At 36.6% G+C, this 21,148-nt stretch overlaps 1 protein-coding gene across 8 annotated transcripts in view; it reads right to left on the bottom strand.

Moving 5' to 3' along the window:
• Window positions 1-9,612: 9,612 nt before the first annotated feature.
• Window positions 9,613-21,148, bottom strand: part of LOC141539438 (Fc receptor-like protein 4) — a 33,235-nt gene continuing 21,699 nt past the window's right edge. For 3 of the 8 annotated variants that reach the window (XM_074262233.1, XM_074262237.1, XM_074262236.1), the window contains 5 exons: window positions 13,943-13,970; window positions 13,160-13,239; window positions 12,352-12,420; window positions 10,961-10,992; window positions 9,613-10,882 (listed from right to left, as the gene is read on the bottom strand). In XM_074262233.1, coding sequence (XP_074118334.1) covers window positions 10,754-10,882; window positions 10,961-10,992; window positions 12,352-12,420; window positions 13,160-13,239; window positions 13,943-13,970 — 338 coding nt within the window. In that variant the 3' untranslated portion in view covers window positions 9,613-10,753. The remainder of the gene's footprint in view (window positions 10,883-10,960; window positions 10,993-12,351; window positions 12,421-13,159; window positions 13,240-13,942; window positions 13,971-21,148) is intronic. The other 5 variants (XM_074262235.1, XM_074262238.1, XM_074262234.1 and 2 more) reach the window with 4 other exon arrangements.

The raw sequence follows: 21,148 nt of genomic DNA, 5'->3' as shown, positions 1-21,148 counted from the left end.
ACAGTTATGCTCTTTGCAATAGAATGGGGAATACTTGGCAGTTTTCTTCAAGAAAGAATCTCAATATTTGATATCTTATTGATATGTCAGGTGGTCTTCAGAATCTTTCTAAGACAAGTCAAATGGAAGCAATCCAGTCTCCTGACATGGCACTAGTATATTATGCAGTTTTCACAGGCATACAGCAATGAAGCCAGTACAACGGCTCTATTGAGCTTCAGTTTGGTACTCAGTCTAACTCCTTTTCTCCCACACTTTCCTTCAAAATCTCCCAAGCACTGAGTTAGCTCCAGCAATGCATCTATCAACCTCATTATATACTGCCAAGGTAAGTGAACTTATCCACATTTTTTCCATTTGCTGTTATCAATGGTTCCACATATAGATGGTGTAGTGCTGGCTGATGGAGCACTTGTGTCTTCTTAATGTTGCAGGCCAAAATTAGCACAAGCAGCAGAGAATCAATCCATACTTCATTGCATCTCAGCTTCAGAGGCTGCACAATTATATGCAAACAAAAAATGGCCCACCAACACTTCCTCCATTTTAGTCTTGGCTTGTAGCCTTTGCAAGTTGAAGAATTTACATCAGTGCTGTAGCTGACCTTGTTGTCATGTATGTCCTCCATGAAGACATTTGACAAAATGATTGAAAATATCATGCTGAAAAGCATGGCAGCAAGCACATAGCCTTGTTTCACTCCATTGGTGACTAGGAAAGTACAAGAACATTGTCCATTATCCAGAACTCAGGCAAACATGTCATCATGAAATTGATAAAAAACAAACAAAACAAAAAACAAACACTGATGAACTTTTCCAGGCAACCAAATTTTGACATAATTTTCATAAGCCCTCTTGACTAACAGTACCAAAGGTCTTGGTTAGATTTACAGACTACTATACAAATTTGTATCAGACCTCTGTTCATCTCCTGGCATTTGTCAAGTAGCAAAAATTGATCATTTCTCAGTCCTTTCTGAAGCCATACTGACTCTCTAGAGAGATGACAATCTTTTGAAGAATCAGCTTTTTTTTTTTTTTTTCCCTGAGGCAATTGGGGTTGTGACTAACCCAGGGTCACACAGCTGGGAAGTATTAAGTGTCTGAGGCTACATTTGAACTCAGGTCTTTCTGACTTCAGGGCTGGTGCTCTATCCACTGAACCACCTAGCTGCCCCCAAAAGATTGGCTTATTAAAGGAGGACTCTGGCAAGAATCTTGTTAGTAATGATTAAGAGAGATCCCACTGTGACAGTCATAGGACAATCTATTTCCTTTGTCTTTACAAAGATGAATTCCCTCTTCTTGCCATATAATCCAGAAAATTTTCGTTCACTTTTGTATGAGCAAATGGACTCACCCCCCACCTTGTAAATCTTAGCTGGAATAGGATTAGTTTCAGATGCTTTGCCACAAGAAAGAAGCCTAATGGCATTCATAACCTGTTCTTCAATTGGGATTTCAGTCAAGGAGAGATTGACCTTAATTTGAGGTAAGTAAATGGCTTTAGTATTGATTGATATCTGTCGAAAACACTATGGGGGAGGATTCTGGCAAGGTGGTGGAGTAGGTGGATAAATTTCAAGCTCTTCAGACTTTCCCCACAAGTAGAACAAATTTGTGCCTCAGGGCAAGAAAATCAAGAAAATTTGAGGCAGAACAGAAGTCCTCCAGATACAACCTGAGAAGATCTGAAGAAAGACCCAGAGGTGAGGATTAACCCACCTCTAGACTAGCTCCATAGAAACACCCTGTGGGGAGCCTTGGGGCTAGCTGGGTGTGGCGGGAACCTCAGAAGTATCCACGGAAACTTTCACTTCCTTGACTGTTTGTGAAGTTGGGGTCTGTGTCCGGGAAGACTGAGTGAACCTTGGCTAATGAGGAACACCAGGCCCAGCTGTGCTACTGGAATGTGGCCCTGGGTAAGAAGGAAGCAGAACCCTGCAGAGGCAGGGGCATGGACACTGCTGGGTGTGGGCACTTGCTGGAGGGTGGAGCTATTGATTTGGGGTTCCTGTTCAGAGAAACAGGGTCAGAGAGGAGAGGTGAAGTGAAGGCAGAAGCACCACACTGGACTTCAGGATTAGAAGTGCTTACTCTAATACCTCTTAATTAAAAAAAAAAAAAAAAAAAAAAAAAAAACAACGAATTGGCAAAGAAGAAAAACCCCACCACAGAAATAGAAAGATCAAGGTTAATATTCAGAGGAGGACATTGAAGTAAAAAAAACAAAACAAAACAAAAACAAAAACAAACAAAAAAACAAAACAAAAAAAATCTCAATCCCAAAGAGTAAAATGAAATGGCTTCCTATCCAGAGAGAATTTACAAAAGAACTCAAAAAGGATTTTAAAAATCAAATGAGAGACACTGAAGAAAAAATTTTAAAACCTATCCAAGAAAAATAAGAATATTATGAAAAAATTAACCAACTAGAAAAAGAGATACAGTCTCAAAGATGAAAATAATGTTTTAAAAACTAGAATTGGGCAAGGGTAAGTCAGTGAAACTATGAGAGATTAAAAAAAATAACAAAACAGATTATAAAGAATGAAAAAGACAGAACAGAATGTAAAACATCTTATAAAAAAACAACAGATCTATAGAACAGATCAAAAAGAGAAAATATAAAAATAACTGGATTGCCAGAAAATTGTGACCAAAAAAAAAAAAAAAAAAAAAAAAAAAGGACCTTGACACAATAATGCAGGAAATAATTCAAGAAACTGTCCTGGAGTGATAAAGCATGAGAGAAAAGTAGAAATGGAATTAAAAAACAGAGAGAGAGAGAGAGAGAGAGAGAGAGAGAGAGAGAGAGAGAGAGAGAGAGAGAGAGAGAGAGAGAGAGAGAGAGAGAGAGAGAGAGAATGAATGAGAATGAGACTATGGTATGGAAGTGTTCAGCCTATCTCTCTAGGATCATGTCCTAATCAATGCCTCCACCAGCACTGAATAGTTAAGATACATCATAGATCTTTGGCCCACAAATAGCCTTCATGGAATTAAAAAAAAAAAAAAAAATGCTTTGAATTGTTATGGTCAGCACAAAACTGAATTTCATCTGCCTACTTATTGAGCCAAGAATCCTGCAAATTTCTGAAATTCACTTGTACTTTACTTTGAATGGAATTAAATGCTGCCTTCTAAGAGATGAGTAAACTATCCTGCTGGAACTCCCTATGGAGTTTTTATTTTTCATTTAGCAGCTTCTGAATTTTTCTACCATTTTTGTCAAATGAGGATTGATGTTTGCAAATGTTTTCACCCAGATCAGCAAATACAGCACTATACAACAAACTCTGAAAGCTGCTCACTGCTTCTCTGCTCCACTGTTGCCAACTGTGTACTGGCTCAACATTCTCTCCCACACAGAGAAGCTGTCTAATTTGTTGGCATGAATTCATCTGGTAGCGTGGTATTGTGTTGTTGTTTTGCCTTGGGGCTGCTGCTTTTGTTGAATGTGACTAGTTTGTTTGGAAAGGATAAGTGTTTAATTAGTTCAATACTCTGTACAGTCATCATTCTCACATCCTGTCTCATGGCACTAAGGTGCCATTAAGAATTTTACTCCTCATAAGCCAATATGCAAATGTTAATGCATACTATATAGGTACAATAAAATAAATATTTATTTTATTAGGGTGTTTTGTTTCTGTGATTTTTGTTTTCAAAAAGCTACCATTACATCAAGTCAATCATCTCAGTACCAAATCTGCTGTTAAGAAATTATATAGATAATGACTATTCAACCAAAATCTTTTTTAAAAATTGATTTATCAATTTTCAGCATTTATTTTTATAAGCTTTTGATTTCCATTTTTTTCTCCTTCTTTTCCTTCCCTTCCCCTAGGCAAGACCTCAGTCAATTTGATATAGGTTATACATGTATAATCATAGTAAACCTGTTTCTACATTAGTCATTTTGAGAAAGAAGAATCAGAACGAAAGGGGAAAGCCACAGGGGAAAAAAAAATGAAAATAGTATGCTTCAATCTGCATTGACTCCACAGTTCTTTATCTGGATGTGTATGGCATTTTCCATCATGAGTCTTTTGGAATTAACTTAGATCATAGTATTGCTGAGAAGAACAAAGTCCGTCAAAGTTGATCATTTGCACAATGTTGCTGTTGCTGTGTCCAATGTTCTCCTGGTTCTGCTCACTTCACTCAGTGGCAGTTCATGTAACTCTTTCCAGGTTTTTCTGAAATCTACCTGTTCATCATTTCTTATAAAAGAATAGTATTCCATTACAATCAGATACTACAATTTTTTCAGCCATTCCCCAATTGATGGGCATCTCCTTGATTTCCAATCCAGTGTCACCACAAAAAGAACTCCTATAAACATTTTTGTACATGTGGGTCCTTTTCCATTTTTATGATTTCCATTTTTATGATTTTGTGATACAGACCTAGTAGCAATATTTTGAATATTTTGAAAGGGCTTGCATAATTTTATGGCCTTTGGGGCATAGTTCCTATTGCTCTCCAGAATGTCAATCAAAATTCTTAAAATCACTATCTATATGCCTCTCATATATCAGTATATTAAAAGACCTCCTAATTCAGTCATTCATTCATTCACTTGGCTCACTTTTTTACTACCTATTCTCACTTTTAGACATTCCTCCCAAATTACCCTGTAATGATCCCACAAAACTCTCTGCCTTCATCATTCCACTTCCTCAAAAAACTCCCCAGATTCACTAGATGAGAAACGACAGCTCCCGAAGTCCTACCTCACCAGCACTAGACCTCCCCCCACCATGATTTCTTTTTTTATAGTGCTCTTCAGTTATTTGTTATTTCAGTAAATCATTAAGAATAAACATTTTTAAAGCTATACTGCTGCTGGAGGGAGAAAAAAATGCTTTACATCAGCCAGGGCTTAGTAGCTTAGTAGAGAGACAGAATACTGTAACAGAAAGCTACAATACAGTATTATGAGGTAAGTGCATTAAAATATAGTCCATTGAGTCTCATATAAGGTAACGCCTTGTGTGGTATATACCTCACATGATTTTAACTGAGAGAAGTGATTATTTCTTTCTTGTATTTAATAACTAATTGCTGAATTAGGACCTTTAGTACTACTGGATTTCTCATCCAGAAATCAACCAGTGTGGGAAATCTCTCTTAAAGATTTACCCATGGGGCAGCTAGTTAGTGCAGTGGATAGAGCACCAGCCCTGAAGTCAGGAGGACCTGAGTTCAAATGTGACCTCAGATAAGTCCTGGCTATGTGACCCTAGACAAGTCACTTAAACCTAATTGCCTCAGGGGGAAAAAAGATTTATCCAGGCTAAAACCTAATTAAAGATAGTAAAACAAATTTTAAGTTTAGATGAGTGAGTGGATTCCTGCTCATTATTTACACAGATCCAGGAAAATGTGGATTCTCCCATTCGTCAGAAAAGTGAAATGGAAATTGATACATCTTTGACCAAGACTTGGGTGATCCATGTAATGTACCCCACGATCTTCATTGGAATATAGCTCAGAACTTCGTTATAATATTCATTCTCTCATTAATTGTTAACCAGAGTTGATTGCCATCCTCAGGAGCACCCACTCTTTCAAGGCTCTATAAACTGTGAGCTCACCTCCATGAGGATATATTGGCATTGGAAAGTGCCACTGACCTATTTTATCAATAAAATAGTAACATTATTAATAAATTAATTATCCAGAAACTATGTCTGTCAAACTTTTAAAACTGGGATTAACATTTTAACTGTACAATCTTTTTGATTTGAAATAATATCTTACATTTGAAGAGTTCAAGTCTGGTCTCAGACTCTTACTGTGGGAACCTGGGCAAATCAGTCATGCTGTGTGCATGCTTCCTCATCTGTAAAATGAACTAGAGAAGGAAATGGCAAAGCACTTCAGCATTTTTGCTAAGAAAAATCTCAAATGTGGTCACAAAGGTCACAGATGAACAACGATATTTGTTATTAAAATATTTTACTTTTTTTTCAAAATGTTTCCCATCTATCATCACATTTGACACTCGAAACAATCTAGTGAGGGAGCTAGAATAGATAGCATTAATAATGCTGTTATAGTTCCTTATATGCTTCTTCACAGAAACTTCTATAGCAGCAACTGATTTGAAATCTCCCTCTGGTGGCCACAAGTAAACTTAAAATTTGAACTATTCTACTGTGTGTGTGTGTGTGTATATATGTGAATCTATGCATATGTATATTGTGTGTATGTATTATGTGCATATGTAGATGTATCTATATATTGCATGTGTATATATACACATATGTATGTAAGTTTATCATGTTACATATATTGCATTATGTGTTTATATATTTGCATACATGTATGTATTGTGTATATGTATTTGGTATATGAATTATATATATATATGTATATATATATATGTCTGTATGTATTTGTGTGTATGTATGCATTTATATGTATGTATATATGTGTGTTTATATGCATGTGTATATATTTTATACCTGTGTGTACATGTGTATGCATGTGTACCTCTGCGTGTGTATATATTATGTATTAAATTGTCAGCATTTAACAATAATTGCTTACCTTCAGAGAGTGATTTTAAAGTTTTTGAAATGCTTTAGTGTTATACTTTATTTGATAAGAACATCATGCCATGTGAATTCTGGAGATCAGAAAACCTAGATTTAAGTTGTAGCTGTGATCCCTGTGGTATAATAGATTCAGAGTCAGAAGGCCTGGGTTTGCATTTCTCTCTGTTGCTCTATGAAACTGCACCTAACAGAAGCTTATGAGCTATTCTGACTATGGGAAGCAAATGAATAAATGAGCATATTAGGAAACTATTCTAGAACTTTGATATATTCAAATACCTCATATTCCAACTTTGTAGTTAGGTTAGTCTCTTAGTGACATCCCAGGAAAAAATTAATTCCAAAGTCAAATGTTCTCTAAACTACAGTGTTGGTATATCTTAAAATAGTTATGAAATAGTCTTTCTTTTAGATAGCTAAAAGAATTTAATTGCATTCTATACTACCAGTTTTTGTATTTATGAAACCTGGAAGTCTAGGAATAAAAATGTTGACTTATACAAAAAATTTAAATTGATAAAAGATAAGACCCACTGGCTTAGCTTATAGGTGGGCAATATGGACAGTGATTACATCCCTTCAACATGGTATTGCCGTGCTAATTTCAGAATATGAATGTAATGGAATATTATTATACCATAACAGATATTCTATGTAAAGAATCCAGAGAAATATGGAAAGATCTGATGATGTGATATAGATTGAAGAAAACAAAACCATGATATTCAGAATGACCACAATCACGTAAATAATAACTCCTCTAAAAGGAAGCTAAACACTAATGAAATAGCACTAATAATTTTAAATCTTTAGAACTGATAATAAAATAACCAGTGTTTTCAGGAAAAAACTATGCCTGTGGAATGTCACCTACAATTAGGCACAGCCTGTGTTTTGTTAGCAAAAAATGGGGGGGGGTTGGTAAAAGGAAGGATTCATAGACTTAAGAAGAAATTATTTGGGGGTGAAATAAAAGACAAAAATATTTTTTAAAATATGATATTATTATCCTTCAAAGGCCACCTGTTCAATAATCACTATTCCAGAGGAGTCATGACGAAACTTACCAGCTTTGTGAAGTTCAATGACAATAAGAGAGATTTTATTTTCATTTACTATGCATATTTGTAACAAGTGTTTTGTTTTTCTTTATTTTTCAAGGGGAGAGGAGTGGGAAGGTAAAAGGGAAAGAAGGTAGATCTTTGTTCATCGAAAAAAAAAAAAAACTAAATTCTTAAAATACTAGAACCAAAGTTGCCTTGACAGTAAGCAATACTTGTCTACAAGATGGATAGTCCCTCTTTCACCCTAATGTTTTCCTTTATAATAGGCAAACAGTCACAGCAAGCTATTCCAAGTTGCTTCTATTAAGCACAGCTATTATTATTATTTCTGAGGAATTATTTCTAATCACAAGAGGATATTGTAAAAGTAGGAATGGGGAAGAAGAAGATGGTAACAATGAGCTTCTTTTTTAGTCCTGGAATACCTCTTCAGCATGCTATTTCACATACACACTTTTCACATACACTTTCACTTTCCTGCTCTGTAAATTGGGTATAATAATATTCATATTTTTTATCTCAAAGGGTTGTTGTGAAAAAAGCACTTTGAAACTTAGAGGCCTGTGGAGTTGTGATTTATTGTTATCTGACACAAGAAATATCTTGGAAGTCATAGAATCATAATTGGAAGAAACTTCCAGACCATCTTGTCCCACCCTCTCATTTCATAGATGAGGAATTGAAGATCAAAGAGAAGTGACTACCCTAAAAACATATAATAACAGAGCTGGATATAACTAGATTCCTGTCAGTGATATTTCCATTGAATGATTCTGCCCCTGAGGGATTATCATGGACTAAGGTGGTCTTCATTGCTAGCCCTATGCTTCTTTCATTGCATCTTTCCTAGATTTAGAAGGCTAATCCCATGGTGACATCAGACTTTCCTTCTTATTGACCAACAAATAATAGCAGACGTTCTCTAAATGGAAGTTACTTCCATGGCACTAAAAGGCGAAAGCAAATCCAACATAGAACTCATACGTATTCTAATGCAGTTAATTGAATAATAAGGAGTATCAAAAGAAATAAGTTATGACAAACTCCATCCCAGGCATGTAGGTGGCACGGTGGGTAGAGTGCTGATCTCTGAATCAGGAACTCCTGAGTTCAAATCCTGCCTCAAACACTACTGTGTGACCTCCAACAAGTCACTTAACCTTATTTACCTCAGTTTCCTCATCTGTAAAAGGAGCTGGAGAAGGAAATGACAAAGAACTCAAGTATTTTTGCCAAGAAAGCCCCCAAAAGGATGACAAAGAGTCAAACACAACTGAAAAACTACTAACTACAAAGGCTTCATCTTGTATAAACAGCAAATCCCCAGAACATGAATGCTACAAGCTGCCATTATTGAGTGCTTTCAAATGAGGGTCATAGATCTTTTCAGATTGTAAAGTTTATATTCCTCCACCAGATTTCTTTAGACTAAATATATGCACCAGTATCTGTGAGAAGGTCAAAGGACCTGTCTTTGGCACCAAAGCAACTTGAGAGTGGATTGCTCTTGTTTACAAAGAGAGAATGCTCAATGGCTGCAGTCCCTTGCTTTTCATTTGCAAGGAATTTGATCAAGTGTCCTAAAAGATTTACAGATGCTAATCGACCGTGGTACCAGAGCCTGGGTTAAAGGACACTTTTTGAAGGGTTAATTGCCTAGGGCACTTACAGACTCACCGACTTCCCCCTCCCCCCAGTCTTAATTAGTCTTTGTGGTAATCTCAGTCTAGACTTACATTTCGGATTCTCGGACCTCAGCTGCAAGCACTTGCTAGAAACCTCCTTCCCATAATTAACCTTTGTCTGTTATGCTGTCAGTGACTTTAGGATGATCTTCTCAAGATTGTATATCTGCCCTGCTCTAGTGCTAGTAAATAAACTGAAAATAACCCTGACAAGAACTACCTTTACCTTAAGAATGGGGATAGGGCAGGAATTTTTACATAAATTGTGAGAAAGAAAAAAACACCAGTTACATTCTTGGAAAACAAGTTTATGATACTATAAGCAGCTGTACTTCAAAGAAAACTATTAGCTCAACATGCAAAAAGAAAAATTATGATGAACCATACAAAATCTATTACAAAAGAATTCCAATAAGCCATACTTAATACAAACATTTTTTCTGCTTAAAAAGAAGGTTCCCAAAATGGGAAGGGGGCAGCATTTATACTTTCAGTTTAAGTATGCAATAAATAATCATAATACAATGATGATGATGATGACGATGACAATAATAAGCTTGGTCATTACTTTTACAGTTAAAAATTCATACATCAGTAGTACAAGCCAGAGAAGTACAGTAGTTCTTATCAAAGTCAATAGTTGATTAGAGAATAGAAGGCAATAGTTGATTGAGAAAATAGTTACCTAAAACAATACAAATGTGCTGTAGGGAAAATCTGAAAATGATTTATATATCTATAGATATATAAATACATATCTATATATAGATAGATATTTATATATGGATATCTATCTATCTTTATATATAGATATATATCTATTTGTATATATTATATATATTTCTTTATATATATATGCTGGTTTGAGAAAGCTGGTTTGAATTGTTAGAAGTTTCCTTATCTGGGAGTTTTCTGTATCAATAAGGCTCTATATGATCCTATGGTATTTATTATATGCTTATTGTTATATGTACCCATATGTAATATTTATTATATATGTATGATTCTTATTGTTATGCTGTTCAGTCATTTTAGTCATGTCCAACTCTCTGTGAGACCATTTGGAGTTCTCTTGGCAAAGATACTGGGGTGGTTTGCCATTTCCCTCTCCAGTACACACACACGTAAACATGTGTGTGCATATATGTGTGTGCCTTTGTATCAGTTTTCTCAATGTGAAAATGGAAAGGCATTTCTGCCTCCATGTCTTCAGTCCTTCAGGAATACAAAGGTTCAGATACAAGTCATAAAAGCATGAAATTTTAAAAGTCATAGGTTCTCTCTGGGATACCAAACCTCCTGCCTAAATTTTTCCATAACTGTGCCAGTTTCCTCAAGAAATAAATAAAAGAATCCTGAAAGAACTGGTAAAGTAAAAGATCTCTAAGATCTTTAAAGAATGTGCCAAGCATGAACCTGTAGCTCTGGATGGATCAAGAAAGTTGGACATTTTTAAAGCCATCTGTAGTATCTCCATTGCTCTCATTCACAATCTGGGAACTCCCAGTTGAGTCTCCTTGAGCTTCTTCCTTCTTCACTACCAAGTAGATGACTGAGTAGTCCTGGGAAACAAAATACAAATGTAAAGCCCTAGAGAAAAGAAAGGAAATGGGATTGGGAAGCCAGGGAGTATAACTCACCTTGTCAAGTGGAGGCTTTCCTGAAGCATCTTCTATGGAAAGAAAAGAGTATAATGTTCAACCTTAAAGCTTATATTTAATCATCCAAGAGCCCACTCTACCCCAAACCTTTCCATTGGTCATTGTCATCTCTTTTTAAAAAACTATTCCTTTCTTCCACTTCTGTTCCTATTTCAACAGACTCAACTTTCTGGCTTATTTATCCTTTATCCTCCAGCTTCTTAAATTGTAGGTTGCTACCCAAAATGGGTCTCATAACGGAATGTGGGAATCTTAAAATTATGATTTATTATGAATAAATATTTGGTTTGTATGCACATTTTATATACCCCTATATAAGAGACAGAGCATATCTTCCAATAAAACTAACAATTTTTTTCTTCTAACACCAGATTTTTGCATTTACATCCTTAGCATCTTATTAATGTGAACATGAGAATTCCCTAACCAGTCACTTTTGATTGCTGCCTGTCAGTGTTCTCCATTAAGAGTAAAAAAGGAGAAAAAAACCTCACCCATGATCAGAAATTTTCCCTGAAGCAAACTCCAAATACTTTGTATTATTTAGTTTGCCCATTACTACAATTTTATAGAAAGGGACTACTGTGAGAAAGGGGGAAGTTTGATTCTCTTCAATATACATCCTAAAAAATGGAGGCTAGATGGGATCAGACAGGGCCTCCAAGTTCTATAACAGTTTTCCAGGAAGACAGTAAAAAAAAAAAAAAGAAAGAAAGAAATAAAGAAATCTATGTGTCTAATTCCCTACCAAAGGGACCTGGAGGGAGCTTCACAGAAGGTCAAAAACAAAAAATTCCATATTCTAGAATCAGTTTGGCTAATATGGAAATATATACTTCACATGTATAATTGATATCATGTTGCTTGCCTTCTCAGTGAGTGGGAAAGGAAAGAGAGGAGAGAATTTGGAACTCAATATTTTTAAAAATGAATGTTAAAATAATATATCTAAATGAAGCTAGTTCCCCAATATAGCAGAGATGGGACATTGTGCAGTTCTGCTGGTCAGGACACAAGAGAGCACTGAACTTTAGTAGTTCAGGAAAGCAGCTACTCTGCCATAAGCTAAGCTCATGTTGGTCAGGCAGGGGATTTGTTACTTGTTCCAAGTGATAGATTCCCAGTCCGTGCTATCACATATAGTTTTGGATGAAGGAGTGGCTGAGGAAGCAGAGAAGCAGATAGGGTGAGGCAGCCACACAGAGACTAGATTGCTTCTCTCAGTGCAAACCTGAGGACAGTTCTCACATGTTCACACCATTCACATCTACCACTCTGAGAATCAGCTGAAGGATGTCAATATCTATTGGTATAAGCTAGTACTCTTAAGCTCCAACAAAATTATTTTATTCCGAGTTCCAGTATCTCACCGGCCTCTTCTTTTCCCTGCTGTGTACTCCAGACTTCTGAATAGATCACATCTTCAACAACTGGAGTCTCTGGAATAGAAGATGAGATTGTCTAAGATGCTACTGACTTTTTCCAACAAACTCCCTAAAAATTCAAACTTGAGGCGGTTAGAAAGACTATACAAGACTTAACCTCAAATTCATAGACTCTTATGGTTGGACAACAGAGATGTCTTTTTGTCCAACCCTTTATCTGATTGAAATATACCAAACAATGTTAGAATGTTATTTAAATCTAATAAGAGGAAATTTAATAGGAAAGTAAATTTTACACTTTCCTCCCCTATTAAAGAATAATATGGCCTGCCTCAGGAAGTGGTAGGGTAGTCTGTTCTACCCCATTGGATTTCCTCAAATAAAATTTTATGATCATTTATTGAGTATATTTTAGATAGGTTTCAATGTATATTAGATTAGATACTCTCTGAGGTCCCTTCTAATTCTGAGATTTTGTGATGTCCTCCAGTAATGGGAATGTCACCACCTTTCAAATGTATTTTTTTCTTTATACCTCTCTAACAGGAAGTTTTCATTTACATTGGATAAAAATCATTCGCAATATGATTTCTACCCATTGTTTCTGGTTCTATATTCTGGGACAATGTACATTGGTCAATACTGAATGAAAGCTTTTTAAAGAATAATATTCCTTTGTCTTCCCCCCACACACTTCTCAAAAAAACTCCTCAGTTTCCCTTTCCTTCTCCCCTCTTTCTACTCTCTGAGCCCACCTTAGGAAGATCTTGCTGATTGCTTAAGCCTTACTTACCATCACTGTGTATTTCTTGCAGTTCCAACTGTGTACATGCATTTGATTCCATGGTTTCTTGGATTTGGATAGGAAGGCTCCTGTGAAACACAGAAAAGCATGTCATTTTGGGAAACAATGACAGAACTAAATATGAATGATGTGGAGGGGGATTTCTGAGAAAAAAGGAAAATTAGAGTAACACAGGATTTTAGGGAAACCAGCAGCCAAGAAGGCACAGAAAATTCTGAATGACATGAGTTGACAACATCAAGCAGATTTTTTTCCCTTCAGGCTAGAACTGGTTGGAGAAGATCAGGCAGCTTGGGACTGAAGGCTAGACAGTGCATAGTCCATTTAAATACAGTGAAGCTCTTGCGAATAAAAGTGGAACACTTTGTGGAAAGACACAGGCCTAGACTTGATCCTTGGCAGTACATGCACAGAATTAAATACAGATTATACCATGGGTGATGAAAAGTACAGTATAATTATAATATTCCATGCCTGAGTCACTGTCATGGACAGAATATATATAAATAAACAGATAGCACTATATAAACCAATGAGTTAAAGAAATAAATGTTATAACACCAGTTATAAGAGACTGAGTGGGGGGGGGTGAAAGAAGGTGAGTTCAGGAAACAGCTTTCATACATCTAGAAAGGTGTTAAGAACAAGACATGTCCAATCACTGAAATAAACAGTGACTAAATTCCATATTTCTGAAGTGTGTATACCTTAAAAAAAAAAAAAAAAGTAAAAAGAAAAGCAGAGGTCTGGGGAAGTCTAGGCAGGTCTCACCTGGGCAGGTCTGTAGAATAATTTTGCCCTGAAAAGCAAAGTAGAAGAATGTATTAGTAGAGGTATGTCTCTGGTAGATCTGAAACTACAATAGAGGAATTGGGGCTTTTTCTCAATTTAGAGAGACACCGAAGAAACTCAAATTTCTTTAGAAACAACAGAAACACCTAGTTTACAAGAATAATTAATTGGAGGTGGATGGATTAGGGGAGACAGACATTAAGCATCCACGACATTCCAGGCACTTTATAAATATTATTGCTTTATAGTGATGTGTATATATAGATACACACACACACACAAATATACATAAACAGGTATATAATTTCATTTATGAATTAGGATAGGAAATTACTAGATAGCACACTTCCTCCACAGCACAAAACCTTTTGTCTAGAAGTTTAATAATAGCTAGCATTTAAATAAGACTTTTACAAAGTGATGTGGCTGATGTAGTAAAAGATGTGGTTTGTAGTCTCAGGCACCAAATGATAGAATTCACAATGGCCATTCTCTTTGGCAAAAGGTTGATTTATTTAGGAGATGTTCCAGACAAAATAAAGGAATACAATAAACACCAAGAATGGCAAATATGAAAAAGAGTGGGAGAGCATTTAGTTAGCAAAAAAGTTTTAACAATTAATGATGGAAAGGACACGTTCTCTAGTAAAACCCACAATTAGTTAGGAGAAAGGAAATACTCCCAAGAAGTTGGAAGTGCCCTTAACTGACAGATTAAATCCTGAAAGGGACTTAGCAGCCTAAAAGAGTTAGCTATAAGGAGGAAACAGACACCATAAGACATGGTGTAGGGATCAGAGGAGAGACACCATGTGATGGAAAAATGAAGGGAAAGAGAGCACAAGACAAGTGCAATGGTGGACTGACCCAAAGTGGGTTCAAGCAAAGATGACGTGGATCATAGATAAATTTTATAGGGGAAATTTAACCTCAGGGACATAACTGGGATTTCTTGCACAGCAATATGAGGCTGCCCACAACCTCCATAGAGGATGGACCTCAGGAGGTTGACATAAGTTGTATTTCTTGGCTGGATACATCAAGGTGGGGTTAAACAGATAAGATTAAACTGATGCCCTTCCCCATCTGCCTTAGAGAAATACTTCAATCTTTTTCTTCCAACTGCACCTAGACATCCAGAACCTCATCACAAAGTACTTTACAAATGTTATTTAATTTGATCTACAAAACAACTCTGAGAGATAGGTGCTATTATTATCCTCATTTTACCAATGAAGAAACTAAGGAAGACAGGGATTAAGAGACTTGTTTAAAATTCCACAGCCAGTAAATGTCTGAGGCTGGATTTTAATTCAGATTCCTCCTGACTCCAGGCCCACTTTATCTATCATCTACAGTTACCTTCTGGTTATAATAGTTGGCTTTTATATAACACTTAATAGCTTATAATGCATTTTATATATATACACATACATACATATATACATGTCTATATGCATGTACATACTGTATTCCCCTGAAACAAACCAACTGAATTGTAAAAACATGATTTGTGGGTGAATTTTATGCTAACTCCTCAAGATATAGTCTGTCAAGGTTGTGCTAGGTGCTGAAATACCTATATGTGTATGTTTCTGTGTGTGTGTGTGTGTGTGTGTGTGTGTGTGTGTGTGTGTGTGTGTGGTATGTATATAAAATATAACTGGGAGGCTCAGAAATCTGCAATCAACTGGCCATGAACTGTTTTGATGGTTCACTTGGTCCTGAATCAAATGAACTTCTTTAACTATAAACTATTATATTGTCCTTTAATTGTTTTATAATCTAGAGTCATCTCCTCAACAAAACTTTAAGCTCCCAAAGGCCAAAGGCTAGTTTAGATAAATCACTGTCCCTGCCTTTATGGAGTTTGCAATTTATTAGGTGGATATGGCACATACCTATAATACAAAATAATACATACTGATTACATCAAAAAGGTACATAGTACTATGGGAAATACAAAGATTGAAAAATCATTACTGAATGGGAAAATATGGGAATGCTTCTGGAGAAGATACCATTTGAGATAGGTTTTGAAGGATGAATAAGAATTTAGCAGCCAGGGAAGAGGGTAGCACAGCATTGTTGTGCCACAGCTCCCTTTTATTACTCTGCCTCAGTTTCCCAATTGCCCTGCCTCAGTTCCTTAGTTGTTCTGCCTCAATCCCCCTGGTTGAAACATCACCCCTCCCTCCTAATCATTAGAACTGATATCATTTAGAGCTGGCTACATTCATATTATAAACTATAAATGTTTAATCCAGATAAGGAGAAAGACCTTCTATCTTAGACAGACCTTCCTTACTTATCAGAAGGTCTGGTACCTCCTCCCATTTTGTTATTGTTCTTCTTGATCCCAACTTATCAGAATGCCTGGTGCTCCCCCCACCCTGTCAGAACTGTATTGCTAGTCTGTTCCTGCTCTCAGTGCTATGACTCTGCCCCTGCCTCAGTCTACCCTTGTCACTTGGAGTCATGGGAGATTCACATTAGCTGCTGGATTCTTGGAGATGAAAGTCTCAGTCAGCCCTGGGACCAAAACATGGATCCATTTGGTTCCAGCACAATCTCTTCCTCTCAAATAAAATGTTAAAAACTCTCTAATCTCTATCTTGCCTCAGTTTCTCCAGCATTACAGCATAAATAAAAGCATGAACAAAGGTACAGAAACAAAAAGGCATAAGGAGTAGTTAGAAATGTTAGAAATTCAGTCCAACTTGACTGAATGTAAAATTCATGTTAGGAATTAATGTAAACTAATGTCCAAGCCCGGGGCCTTCTTGTCTAAGTCAGGAAATAACATTGAGGACCCTGCCTTTAATCATGTCATCATCTCAGAACCCATCTGAAACAGAAAAGTCATACAGATGCTATGAAAGGGCCAAAGCTTTGGGGAAACAAATTAGGTGTCACCATCACCTCCCCACATTCTAATATGCAAAGATAACAACTAACCTCTTCCTAAATCTCTACTTCTCTTAGTGGTTTCTAGCTCTAATTTCAGCCCCTTGGATTTTGATACCCTGAAGAAATCCCACTGCCAACATTTCATGACCTTTTCATCTGTATTTACTTAAATCCTGATTTAGATATTACTCCTCTTAACCCCAGAAGAGATTTCTATTTCTTAATGTTGGTGATAGATAGAAAGTTAGAATGGAACCAGAATGGAACCCTGAATGTCAATGAAAAAATATTTAATTTTTATCTAATAAGAAGCCATTAAGCTAAAGATTTTGAGGTTGTTGGGTTTTTTGTTTGTTTGTTTTTTTGAGACCTAATATTCCAGGCAAGAAGCACACTATCCAGTCACAGGTCAGTCCCAATTTTGATAAACATGTAAGCCTGATTTGGGTTAGTTTGTTCCTCCTTGGGCAGCCTCAAGATAGGCTTTTTCTAGGGGCCTATCATATTGATGTCTGACTTAATGTGGTACCCAATTTGGTGTTTAATCTCCTGTAACTCAGAATTCCTAAACTCTAGTATATGCCTCTCCCCTTATCTTCCCTAGCAGCAGGGACCACATATACACATCACTATTTCCAGCTAGATTTTTATATATGAAAGTAGTGATATGGAAAAAGAGATTGAGAGAACAATGTAGATGAGAAGCCTTCTGAAACCTATCAAAATTACAAGGCAAGTAAGTGATAATTAAGGTTGTGACCATGGGTTTAAAAGTATTTCTCACACATTTCTCATCTGATGCTCTCTATAATCCTAAGAGCTAGATAATGCAAAACTGATTATTCTTATTTTACTGATTTAAAAAAGCTAAAGTTTAATAAGGTAGTTTGATTTGCTCAAAATTGCAAAGTTAAACAAGTAAAGGGTAGAACCTGAACTCAGACCCAAATCCTTGTTCTCAAATGTCAAATGTCCCATCATCCTCCCTGTCTACACAAAGTAGGCACCCCCTATGTGTGCATAAACTTGAAAATGAGAAGCTGTCAATTTTACTATCTGTAAATTTCTAAACATAGGTACTAGACTTTGTGATTTCATTGATATAGAGTCAATTCATAGTTTTGGACAACTGAGTAGACTAGCTGGCATCAAACTCAAATATAAATGGATCCCTATGGTCCCATATTAACTTAGAAAATCACAAATTAACATTATCCATTGTGTTGTATTTTTATTTATTTTATTAAACATTTCCCAGTTACATTTCAATCTGATTAGGCCTCTCAAGAATTTTGGGGCCTCCCAGAGTTTTACATCCCTGGCCCTAGAGTACTGAGGTTAAGTTCACATACTCAATATGTGACAGAAACCATGTTTTCCTGGCTTAGGCTCATCCTCTATCCCTGGTCCTAACTTTCTTGACCTACTCCAGCAAGTAGAATCTCCCTTTCAATTAGTTTCATTACTATGCGGGAAATTGAAGGAAAAAGGTCTATTTGGGGTTATCACCGCACAAAGCATAGAAATTTCTCTGTGCCCTCTTGGCTAAAGACTCCCCAAAGCCTTGTGCCACTACAAATTTTTTTCCTCTGGGTTTTCCCCCTGATCTTTGTCCACAAAAATAGCATGTCTTTCTTTATCTTATAATGCCCTCTCATCCAAAACTTCCCCAAATCCATGGAATCAAATGTTCTCACTCAGAATCACACACAAAAAAAAATTATATGGTGATGGTAAGGCTCACATCATCAGCAAAGTCTTCCCAGGCTGGGTTCAGAGAGCAAAGGGAAGGAACAAAGACAGGGAAATTAAGGAGCCTTGTTGAGGAATGTCAGGAAGGGAGAAGTGAGTATCTTTTGAAAGACTTTCACTTTCATGTGGTTTTTCATAAACCAATTTTCTACTGGTCTTAAGAGTTTAGAATTAGGAACAATGAACAGAGATCATATTACAGATGATTTTTACTCAATATAAAGAAAAACTTGTCAATTAGAAAGGTGTAAAAGGAGGAAATGTGCTACTTTGAAATGTAGTGAGTTCTCCAACTTTGAAGGGCATCATAAAATCTGAGTCTGAAGGGATAACAGAAAGTATCTAACAGTCATCTGCACTAGAAATCTCTCAGTGTAGACTCATTTTGAGAATGTAGTCTGCTTAAAAACCTAGATCTCTTTTCACTCTAACTATGCCTACTCCATTCTTTATTTTTAAAGATGATTACTTGATCAAAGAAAAAACTAAAGAGGATTACTTGATCACAAATTCCATCTAGTTAGACCTGGTTCCTCATGGAGCCTGTCATGAGTTCTCTTATCCAATATGTTATGTATTCCACCTTGGTATCTTAGCATTTGCAATTTGACAAACATGCCATCTATGACTTCTTTGAACCATAAAAGTGTCAACAGTAGATAACCAAACACACACCTTCTTAATTATATTATCACAGTTTGCCCCACAATTTGCAGTTTCCTCCTTCCTCACAAAAATCCATTAAGTTGCCTATATTGCTCATTTAACTTTAGTTCCCAAAGTAGATGCAATTTCTCATAAATGTTTGGAAAGTATACCTATATTGAGGAAGTGAAATTAACCCTGAAGAACAAACAGAAGTTCCCAGAAATGACTGGGCTATTTTAGTACTATCTTTTAAGGTGCAAAAATATTCTTTCACACGTTGAGGCAGAGGACAAGGCTTCTTATGCATCTCTGAAAATGGCTCCTGGACTGAGGCTCAGAATAACCAGTATTATTGCTCTTCTCTTTGAGAAAACTGTTGCTGCTTACATTGCATGGTGAAATTACTTCTTTATAATATTATCAATATTCAAAAACAACAATGTCCTAATTAAATTCATATTTTTCATAATTTGCATTTAAATTTATAAAAAAACTCTCACTGGAAAATTGGATTATTTAGCATTGAATCTTGCAGTCTATGTTAAGATTTTTTTAGCACAGAGTAACAGAAATGGAGCTTGCTGGACTTCATATCAGAAGAGCCAGCTCTCAAGACTGACTGTGGTTTTAGGTAAATAACATTTCTGGGTTTCAATCTTCTCATTTGTCAAATAAAGAAGGGGGTACTGGACTAGCTATTTTCCAGTTCTAATATTCTTTTAAATGATCACATTACAAAATGGGGAAAGTTCAAACTTAATTACAAGTTATTGAAAGGAAGGTGAGGCCTTCAACGAGGAACATATATAGTCATAGAATCACCAAAGGATTGAGAAGGCAGCTAGGTACACAGTAGATAGAGTGCCTGGTCTGAAATCAGGAAGACCCGAATGCAAATCAACATTTACTAGGTGTGTGACTCTGGGCAAGTCATTTAACTGCTTGTCTTAGTTTCCTCAAGTATATAATGAATGGGGCACAATAGCACTCTCAAGGTCCCACCTTTTGGGGTTATTGTAAGGATCAAATGACCACTTAACTCTATGCTTGGCAAATTGTAGATACTAGATAAATGTTTTTTCTCCTTTCCCTCACCAAAAAAAAGAAAGGAAGGGAAGGGAAGGGAAGGGAAGGGAAGGGGGAAGGGAAGGGGGAAGAGAAGGGAAGGGAAGGGAGAAGGGAAGGGAAGGGAAGGGAAGGGGGAAGGGAGGGAAGGGAAGGGAAGGGAAGGGAGAAGGGAAGGGAGAAGGGAAGGGAAGGGAAGGGAAGGGGGAAGGGAAGAAAGAGAAGGGAAGGGAAGGGAAGGGAAGGGGGAAGGGAAGAAAGGGAAGGGAAGGGAAGGGGGAAGGGAAGGGGGAAGGGAAGAAAGGGAAGGGAAGGGAAGGGGGAAGGGAAGGGGAAGGGAAAGGGGAAGGGAAGGGGGAAGGGAAGGGAAGGGAAAGAAGAGGAATCTACTACCGTTGACAAGATACAATGGTACACTTTACAAATATTATTTGTATGTGTAACTTGCCTAGGGTCATATTTAAGTGTCTAAAGCTGGTTTTGAACTCTTGCCTTCCCAACTCCAGGCCCAGCAATCTAACCAATGTATTACTAACCACCTCCAGGGGTACTAATTTGTTAGATGGTAAGAGCACTACATTGTAAGGAGTTGGCATGGCTCTAATGTAAAGGAGCTAGGATTTGGAGTCCGAATACTTTTTTGCACCTTATTTCTTTCATCTCTAGGCTAAAGACTGATCCAGTACTTTCACTGATATGGGGAACTTGTAAGTGTCAGAGCTGATACTTAAACCCAGGGTTACTGACATCTAGTGGTAACTACCACACTTTCTCTGGCTGTGACAAAAAGGAAATAACAGAGGGCAACAA

The sequence above is a fragment of the Sminthopsis crassicaudata genome, chromosome 4 (genome assembly GCF_048593235.1).
Source record: "Sminthopsis crassicaudata isolate SCR6 chromosome 4, ASM4859323v1, whole genome shotgun sequence".
Lineage (NCBI taxonomy): Eukaryota > Metazoa > Chordata > Mammalia > Dasyuromorphia > Dasyuridae > Sminthopsis > Sminthopsis crassicaudata.
This window is presented reverse-complemented; position numbering and strand designations above follow the sequence as displayed.